Here is a 9,582-nt window from a genome sequence, read left to right on the forward strand (position 1 = left end):
CCTCTCTTCCAGATCATTTTGAATTAGAAATACTTACGTTATGAATTTGTTCTTCAGTACTTGTTCCAACCTGTCCTTGGACAAAACAAGAAAAAAATAAAAATGTAAAGCTACTCTTAAGGGTTTAGGGGCCCAGAGGAAATTCAGAGAAGCTACTTCCCTCTAAGTTTTGATTTGTAGGTCTGCTGATCTAGATATGTGTTAAAATCTACTCACAGCCATTCAGTGCTAAAAGGGTACCTGATTTTTGGAGCTGAGGATTCAGAGGCTGCTAGATGATGGGACAGCTACAGTTTTGCCACACTTGCTAACAGCTACAGAAAGTTGTGTGTCCTGTGTTGGCCTGAACAATCACTTAAGCTTAGACTGACTTTTAGCTCTTCATAATTTGTTCTGTAACACAGGACAACACAGTAAAAAATACATATAAAATTAAGCTTCCCTATTGCCAAAACCCCCCAAAATGCATAAAAGGATTGCAGCTCTTTCCTGTCACATTTATTACCTTCTGGGCAGGAGCTACATATTTATGAAAAAGCTCAACATCACGAGGACATTTGGAGAGCACAGTGTTTGTCGCTGTCTTGAAAAGATCTTCCATAACCTAACAGAGAAAACAGGAGTCCATGAAAAATTAACACTGCTTAGATGTCCCAGACTATAAATAACACAGAACACATCAGCCAAAGAGTACAGAAGGAGTTTCTGTCCTTCTGCATGGTCAGACTGCATAAGAGGGTACCAGTTTGCTAATACTTCTAATTAGCAGGCTTGCTCAGTAGCTAAAGAGGATCAGAAACTGGTATTTCTGCTATGGGGTTAGGGCTTCAGCATCTGCTGATGGCCTTGGTATCTTCAGTCAGGCAACTTCAGTGAAAAAAGCACAGCTGAAATATTCAAGCAGCAGCCCTGGTCAGCCACAAACACACACATTACCATAATTAGTGGTGACTGGCCTCAGATCAATGATTAGTGAGGTGTCTTCCCTGGAGTGAGCAATTCTGGTTTTCTGCTTTGTTGTTACAAGAGGCAGAACTAAAGGAGAAGAGAATGAACGTGTACTGTGTAGAGCCAGCCCATCAAAAAGATCCCAGCTAGAGAGACTGCGCAGTAAGAGCAAAGCAAGGAGAACACGTACAGAGATGAGGAGAGAGCTAAAGCGGAGGACAAACCAATGCAGGGATGTTTGACAAACTAAAAAAGAGATGTGGTTTCATTTCCATAAACTAACGAGGATTAGCTAAATGACATTACCATCCAATTTGGATATACTTATCCAGTAAAATGGGCTTCACTCATGATGAAATTTAAATGCCAATTTGGTTCTAAACAAAAAAAGCCCCCACGTGGGATAACACTTCATTTTGATCAACCTGTTTTAAGAGTGATTTTCTCCTTGGGTTGAGCAAACCAGACCACTCAAGATACTTGCTGTTGTTCAGCTCAAGAGTTCCCATGACTCCTCAGAGTCTTACGCCTGCATAAAGCAGGTAACTGATACCTGTGTAGTACTGACGACCCCAACTCTTCTTCAGAATCACCCTCCTTATTCTCATCTCCTTTGTACAGACAGAGCAATGCAGCTGGGCTGCATGTCCTCTCAGCCTGTGATGGGACCAGGTTTTTCCTAACAAAAAGCACCTCTGAAAGTCCTGGCAGATTCCTGTTGTTTTTTTTCTGTGAACATAACAAGTGCTTCATTAATTGCAGAGTTGAGAGAAGTGAAGCATCCACCTATGATATCTAGGTAAGTAGCATGCCCTAGACACTGCAAAGCCCAGGGGAGATGGTGAAAAGATGAATGTGATGTTTAGTCCACAGATCTGAGGAAGAAGCAGGTCTCTGCCTTGCAAGGAACCAGATCTTACAGGGTAAGAGGAACAAAAGGCACAGAAAAGAAGAAGTTGGGCTACCAACATAGCCAAGATGAGATTTCAAACCCTCATGTTTAGAAGAACAACCTTCATCATCTGTCCCAGACTGCTGAAACACTGCTCCTCACTGGTGAACAACCTCTGCATCCCACCAGCTTAGAGAAGGTGGTGAATCCAGTCCATTTTGACACCTCTGGAGCCAAACTCAGCCTCTAGACTCCTGCATAATCTGGACCTTCTGTTTAAAAAGAGAAGATCCAAATAAAGGAACAGCATTATCATATGCAGATGAAGAGTTTTACTCCTCCTGGTACTCAGAGGAAATGAAAAGCCACCATTAGTGGCAAATAACCAAAGAGTCAGCTTTGAACTTTCTTCAAAGTAGCTAGAAAAAGGCTTATGCAAATGAAATTAGAAAACTTCTTGGCAATTCATCTGGTTTCACCATGCACAGACAAAGGGATTTTACATTAAGCTTCCTCTTTCTAGAAAATGAAAGTATCATCTGTTTTCAGAAAAGCATATTGTTTAATTAGCACTTTTCTCCCTCACTGTGCGATAAAGTAACAATTAGGTTCCCACAGCACTCAACATAAGCAACTTCCTCTTGTGGAAAAAAGATGTGGGTGGTATGGGAAAAACAATCTGAGAAACATTTCCAGGTATGAGACTGAGGTTTTAACCTGGCAAAAGAGACAGACACGTGGGTCATGCATGGGCCTCCTCACTGCTCTGATTCTTATTTATGCCAAATGTGTACTAGGCACGAACACTGGAGGGAGAAAAGAAAAGGGGAAAAAATCCACACTCTTCAACTCAGAAGTTATGGCTTTAAGCAGATAGTACAATGAAGGACTAGAAAGTAGGCTATAAGAAAAATAAGTGGAGAAGCATAGCCACTGGCTTGCTGGTTTGAGGGAGTGCATGAGCTGGAGATACAGGCCAAGTGATTGGTTTGAGTGTATCCTGAAAAACCAAGTTTGATAGGAGACATACAGGGAAAAAGCCGTGGGAATCGGAGCAAGTAGCTCATCTCAGAGGTGGGACTCCTGATGTCCAAAAGCCCATTAATTTGGTTGCTGGAGGACAGATGCAAAAGCTTTCCCTTCTCTCTCACCCACCCAGCCTTTCTCTCTTGATTTTCACCTCTCAAAGTAGTTCAGCAGTATCAGCCCTAGACTCCCCCAGTGCTGCTGTGGAGCTGAATAGTTAACTGTAAGGTTTTGATTCGAAGCAGCTCCCAGCTGTATTGTTTAATTTTAATTTGGATCTTTAGATACTGCAACTTATCATCTTCCCAAATAAAATTATGACCAGAGTTGAAATGGAGGAAATCATCAACAAAACAGTGGTAAAAGTCAGTAGCAGCAATTGAAGGTGCTGTGCACTACAATAAGTGATCAAATCCACATCTTTATTATAGAAGACACTTTCAGAAAAATCGTAAGAACTGGCAGTAGGATTTTTGTTTATGCATTTACCTGGGCCATGCATATGGATGCAGTGTAGATCACGGGGTATTTACATATGAAACATTCACCAAGTGGACCATTATTTCTTGCCTTCATGCTTGCTCACACACACTTTTCGTGTGTGCACATATACATGCAGACACAGAGGGGAGATTCACACCTGACCTTGGTCATAAAGCCTCCTCTCTCAGCTATATAACCAACAGCTGAGGGCCCATTCTAGAGCCATGCTCTTGCTACAAAAGGAAGGAGACTTTTGTCAGTCACACCACTGCTTTGCTGGCCATCGAAGCTGAACAATAAATGCTGATGGAAGTTAGGAAACAGAAACAGCCTCAGCTATGGCAGCTGGATGCCACTTCAGAGAAGGAACCTATAGCCCTGCAGATACCCCAATGTCCCTAAAAAGTGCTGAGCAAGACACTTGGAACAAACCTTTCCCATGTGTTCACCAGTGAACACTGAGAGAGTTGGGGCTGCTGAGCCTGGAGAAGGCCTTGGGGGGACCTTATTTGTGGCCTTCCAGTTCCTGAAGGAGGGAACCGAGGGACTTTTTACAAGGGCAGGTAGCAATAGAATGAGGGGGAATGGTTTTAAACTGGAAGAGGGGAGACTTAGACTGGATATTAGGAAGAAATTCTTTACTGTGAGGGCGGTGAGACACTGGCACGGGTTGCCCAGGGATGCTGTGGATGCCCCCTCCCTGGCAGTGTTCAAGACCAGGCTGGATGGGGCTTTGAGCAGCCTGGGCTTGTGGGAGGTGTCCCTGCCCATGGCAGGGGTTGAACTGGATGAGCTTTAAGGTCCCTTCCAACCCAAACCATTCTGTGATTCTGTGATTGCTCCCTTGAGACTGCAGCCAGAATTGCCCAGCTGTCTTAACCTTGGCACTGCAGACAGAAAGTACTCTTGAGTGCACACTACTCTGGAAATCAAACCACACCCCTGTTGCAGATCTAAGGTTCCTGAAACTGGCACCCAAATCAGTGCTACTGCTGCTTTCATTTCATGCCTGATTTCCCTTCTGTAAAATGAAGGTAATAATGCTCCATGTCACTGGGCTGTAATGACAGCAAATTAATTTTGATGAAGTACATAACTAGTGGAAGACAATACTTCTGCCCTCAGGACAGAGCTCTAATACTGTGTGTTAAATTGTATTCTCCATCTTAAAGAGATGTATTCTCTATCACTTAAAGAGACAGTGGTGCTAGGATGAGATCTTGTTAAGGAAGACTAACACAAGGTATTAACTGCTGAAAGTGCCCTCAGGAAAACTACCTTCTGGCACTTCATAACTTTATAGCCTAAATAATGGGGTTTTTTAGTACAGTTTTGTATGTGTGTTTGATGAAATTCAATAATGACTGCATCATATGGCCTCTCTGAGACCCCATTACTGTCATGAGTTAAATCCATTGCACTGCCAAGACAGTGGCATGAAAAAATAAAAGATCCTGACCTACAAATACAGGTACATGACACAGACCTGAAGAGAAAGGGTGGCAGCAAGCATCTGAGAGGACAGATGAGACCAGAGACCTTGGACCTCCAATTCAGGGACTGGAGGGCCGATAGCTTTAATGAGTCCAGACCCAATATGAATTGGACCCCTTCCAGTGCCTTACCCAACCTTCTGACTCCCTCTTTTTCTCATCCAGTTTGGAGGAAGTGTCTTGGGGCAACTTGACTCAACTTCTTTTCTAGACTCTTCTGGAAAGAGGTTACAGAGCCCTCTAAGGGGGTACACTTACATACAACCTGTCCACTAAAGTACATTAAAACATTACTACGTAGTAACATTAAAGTAGTCATACTATCACCCAGTAATACTATCACATTAAAGTAGTAATTCTATCACCCAGCCTCGCAGCATTGAGTACTGCACTTAGCACATGGGATTTTCCACAGAAAGTATTGTGAAACCAGTATTGTGAGAGTTTAAGCTTCTTTGTAGCACTAAAACACATTTTGGGACAGAAAAAGAATTTAGATTTGCATGGTCAAAATGCATGAGACTTCACAAGAACTGTGCTACTAATTTAGGAATAACTGAGCATTACTCTGCAATTACAGCGGGGAAAAAAGGCTGTTGCTCTAAGACTGCAAGCCCTTTGTTCCCACATACATGTAACTCAGTTATTAAATCTTTTTCCTTTTATTTTGTAAGGAAAACTATGTTTATTTTGTAGCTTTGGCAGAGAGAACTATCTTCAGCCTCATCAGTGAATGGTAAACATGTATATCTTTGTAGCAAGGCTCCTTAAAGGTTTATAAGCAAAAACTTCATGATGTCCCTGAAGAAGCTGAGCTTTCCCAGCACACTGACTTGCTGGAGTTAGAGGTATTCAGTCAACATGTTGAATACCAATTTTAAAAATAAATTTTAAACAATCCAGCTCTTTATGTGAGGACAAAGTTCAGATGCTAACGCTGACCAAGAGCCCCCAAGGCTTTCAACTGGGTGTTTTGCACCGAACAAAGAACTTGCAGATGACGACAAACAGATGAACTGCCCAACGGGCAGATACATGAGAGAACACTGGATTTAGGTCAGTTATGTGGGGAAAAAGAAACTGAACTTAGGCTTTAGAGCAGCTGTCAGATTATTTTTTTTTAAGAGAGAGATTGCCCAAGGATTTAAAAATAAACAGAACAGGAACTCCACTTCTGCAAATGAGACCGTCACAAAAATAAGCATGTTGCAATGTAGACTTGCTAAGAGGAACGCAAAATGATGGCTGCTAGGAGACTTTCTGTTATAGGGAATGATGCTTGTCAAAGGCTTCGGGACAGAGGGAAGAAGTGAAAGAGGAAAGCACAAACTGAGACTTCACAACGCCAAGCCAAGGCGGGAGAAGTTCCTCCTTTCCCTATGAATAAAAGCCCTGCACACTTCAGAACAGTTCTCAATTCTCCAAATTGTCTGAACTGACCGCCTGTACTTCAAAAGCCAAGAAATTAGGTTGCTCAGCACAAGAGTACAGATATGCTCATGCTGTGTTCAAGGGCTCAAACACCACTTAACAGAAGACCTTGCTTATCACACTAGATAAAAACAGTGAGGATTTCAATCACCGTCTGATTACCTAGAGAAACAGGAGGCTCAGGAATTAAGGCACAAACATATACATATGCTATGCTCTAAGAGTACACAAAGTTGTTCTAGAGAAAAGGAGACAGAAAAGAAAGAGCAGGATGCTATCAATGATGGAGCACAGTGATTCCCAACGGGTCAGTCCACACAGCCCAGTGTTATCAAGATATCCAAGATGCAGAAGCAGCACACACAAGAGACAGAGTATTTCAGGTCTGCGGTCAGGCCATGCTGACTCAGCAGACTGAATATGATCCAGGCTGAAGAAACCACCACCTGGATGTTATTTTATACAGCTGTAGCCAGTGCCTCAGGTCTTTTTCTTTTTTAAGGCTATTTCTTCAATAGCTTTCCAAGAAGCTTATCTGATATATGAGAGCGTGTGTGGATGTTTACTCACAAGTCCTACTGGGTATAAGCTGGGTTATGTTGAGTCTAGTAACACGCATTAGCATCCATCATGTGGTTAAACTGCAACTGAGAGGTCAATCCTGAAAAATCAAAAGCTAGCTGACTCTAAGGGTTTCAGTCTTCTGCTAAAGCCACAGTGAACAGTGTATGCCAAGAACTGAGGTTTCTACTTGAGATTTCAATGCAGGTTTCAAGGAGCTCTTTACAGGGACACACTGCATGAATACTGCTCAGATTCACTGGAGAGATGCTGAAGGTTTTGAAGGTGCCACTTTCATTAGCACCAGTTAAGCACATTTACACATTTCCCGGCAATACAGCAACTGCGCAGCCTCCCATTCAAATGGGGGCTGTGTTTTCACCTATTTCTTCCCTTCCAAATACCCTCTATGGCCTTACATCTGCTGAGCAAACCCTGATCCTTAGGAAGTCCCTGTGCAACTTCTACCTGGTTCACACAGGGTGAGAGGAGCTGCAACCCCAGTTGAGGGCAGGGAGCACAGCTCAGGAAGCAGAAGGAAGTTCTGGTGCCAGTCCTGCACAGACATTTGGAGCACCCACCTGCATGATGTCCTGGAGGCTTTCAGTGAAGGACAGCTCAGCCTCCACCATATAGAACTCTGCCAGGTGCCGGCGACTCTGTGAGTTTTCTGCTCGAAATGTTGGGCCAAAGGTGAACACATGGGTAAAAGCCCTGCAAGGCAAGAAGAAACTGGCATTAAGAGGGGTTATTCACACCTCTCCATGACTCAGTGAGGTTGTACAAACCCTGTTCAGCTTTCACTGAACACTGTTCATGCTCAGCATGCTTTTTGTAGCTGTGTGGGAATAAAAAATGACATTCTGCAGAACCAAATCACTGGAGAAGCACCTGGACATCGCCCCAGTCAGGCTCCCTGGCATCCACATCCCTTCACATCTGTCTGGCTGCAAGATCTGACCTTTCTGGGTGCTGTGACGCCCCAGAGCCCAGCAGAGCAGTGAGGGTCCTGCTGCTGGAGTTGCTGGGCTGGTGAAGCCCAGCAGGATGGATGTACGGTGTACGGCTTGCAGCCCCCCTCTAGTGGCAAGACCAAAGTTTGTTGCCAAAAAAGCTTTGAGATAAAGAACTGGGCTCCTTCCATGCAGCTAAAAATGGTTCAGCTAAAAGGGGTCCCTACTGCACAGAACACATCTGGGATATCATTTTATGCTGAAGCTACCAATGCATTTCCTATTATGAAGCTGTTTCTCCAGCAACCTTCTGGGGAGCCTATTTAAATACATCCTCTCTTGGTCTGCAGTCACATCATGCTGAGTTACACAGGACACAAAAGCCTTCTTGATTCTCCACTTCCTTCATAAGAATCCTATCAAACAGCAACACACTTGTAAAAGTTGTTTTTCTTTTTACTGTGGGGAAGCTGCACTTCAAGGAACACCTTTTACAGCGTGGGCTATGAGCACTTGGGCTCCTGGACAACCTCAACCAGCGAGAGCTTCCCAAACAGATGCTGCGATTGCTGTTACCTTCCATGGCGCATGGGAAGCAAACCGTGACTGGGAAGAGAGCAAGCTGCTTCAGAAAAACCATGGACTAGGCAGCTGCTATCTTTGGTACATCTTTAACTTGGTATTATTTTTAGCTTTGGACAGCACGTAGGAGAAAAAGAACCCGATCAGTAGAGATTAAGCACAGTTTAATGCTCAGGAAAGGATGCGTGCTAATTGCTGGGGTTGGCATTTGACTCGCATCTTGCTCTGGAAGCTTTCAACTTAAAGAGGATGTTCGCTCAGTTTCTGCACAGGCTAATTTTGTTAAACTGAAGTTTAAATAAACAACGCTACAAAAAGCAGTGTTTCTTTTCCTTTGCCGCTTATGGAGGCATCTGCCTTGCAAATAAAGGCACACACACATTCTGCTTCACTCATCTGTTCCCTTGTTCCACATGACGGTTAAAGGTTACGAGCCAAAGAAACAGCACTTTCTTTTTCCTTGAGCTCTTTGCAGCTCTTTACACCAGAAGAAAGTCCTAGCTCGAGACTTTCAATACGTACCCTGCCTGTAGGTTTCTTTTCCCCACTGGCTCTGCTTTCCCTGCTCAAACAAATAAACTTTCTGCCTCTACTTTGCTCCCGTACCTGCACTCTCATACAAGACCACAGCATCTATGATGCTATCCAGATTTTGCAGCAAACATCTTTCCTCAAGCATCATTTTTGACATTCCTCTTTTCCCTCTGCTGCTCTTCTCGCTTAATGCGATGTTACTGTAAGCTTCTGACGTCACTTGATCATCCTCCTTCAAACTGCCCTTTGCTATAGTGTCTATAAAACCTCAGCAATGTTTAGATTAAGTGATGTACCAAGACTATTACTCACTGCACAGGTCAGTATTATCTCATCAGTTCCCTGTGCTCCCCCATCTGTAGCCATCTGTTGTCCTGGGTTAAAGAGAAATGTGTGTTCTTCCTCACAAGCCCTTGTTGTTTTTTGTTTTTGTTTTTTTTGGTGTTTTTTTGTTTGTTTTTTGTTTTTTTCCATGCTCCTACAGCACCTGGCACAACAAGGTCTTGGATCCAAAGCTTAAAAGCCTTGACTGTTGTAGCAATACAAACAACAAATATGAAACAATGAGTCACTCAGCTGAAACTGGTCAATGTTTAAGGCAGAACTGGTAAAAACCTTTTGCTTTCAAGGCCAGAGAGCTCGGCCTGTAGTGGGAAACAGGAGATGCTCTTGTGCTACC

General features: G+C 43.5%; 1 protein-coding gene across 1 annotated transcript in view; it reads right to left on the bottom strand.

The window, feature by feature from the left end:
- The window catches only part of NARS2 (asparaginyl-tRNA synthetase 2, mitochondrial (putative)), a gene marked incomplete at its 5' end in the record, with an annotated part of 20,762 nt that extends 13,214 nt beyond the window's left edge, over nt 1-7,548 (bottom strand). Inside the window, 3 exons of the mRNA XM_010192897.1 lie at nt 38-75; nt 506-604; nt 7,416-7,548. Of these exons, the coding sequence (XP_010191199.1) occupies nt 38-75; nt 506-604; nt 7,416-7,548 (270 nt within the window). The remainder of the gene's footprint in view (nt 1-37; nt 76-505; nt 605-7,415) is intronic.
- Between the last annotated feature and the right edge of the window lie 2,034 nt (nt 7,549-9,582).

This window comes from Mesitornis unicolor, unplaced genomic scaffold, assembly GCF_000695765.1.
Source record: "Mesitornis unicolor isolate BGI_N332 unplaced genomic scaffold, ASM69576v1 scaffold19509, whole genome shotgun sequence".
Taxonomy (NCBI): domain Eukaryota; kingdom Metazoa; phylum Chordata; class Aves; order Mesitornithiformes; family Mesitornithidae; genus Mesitornis; species Mesitornis unicolor.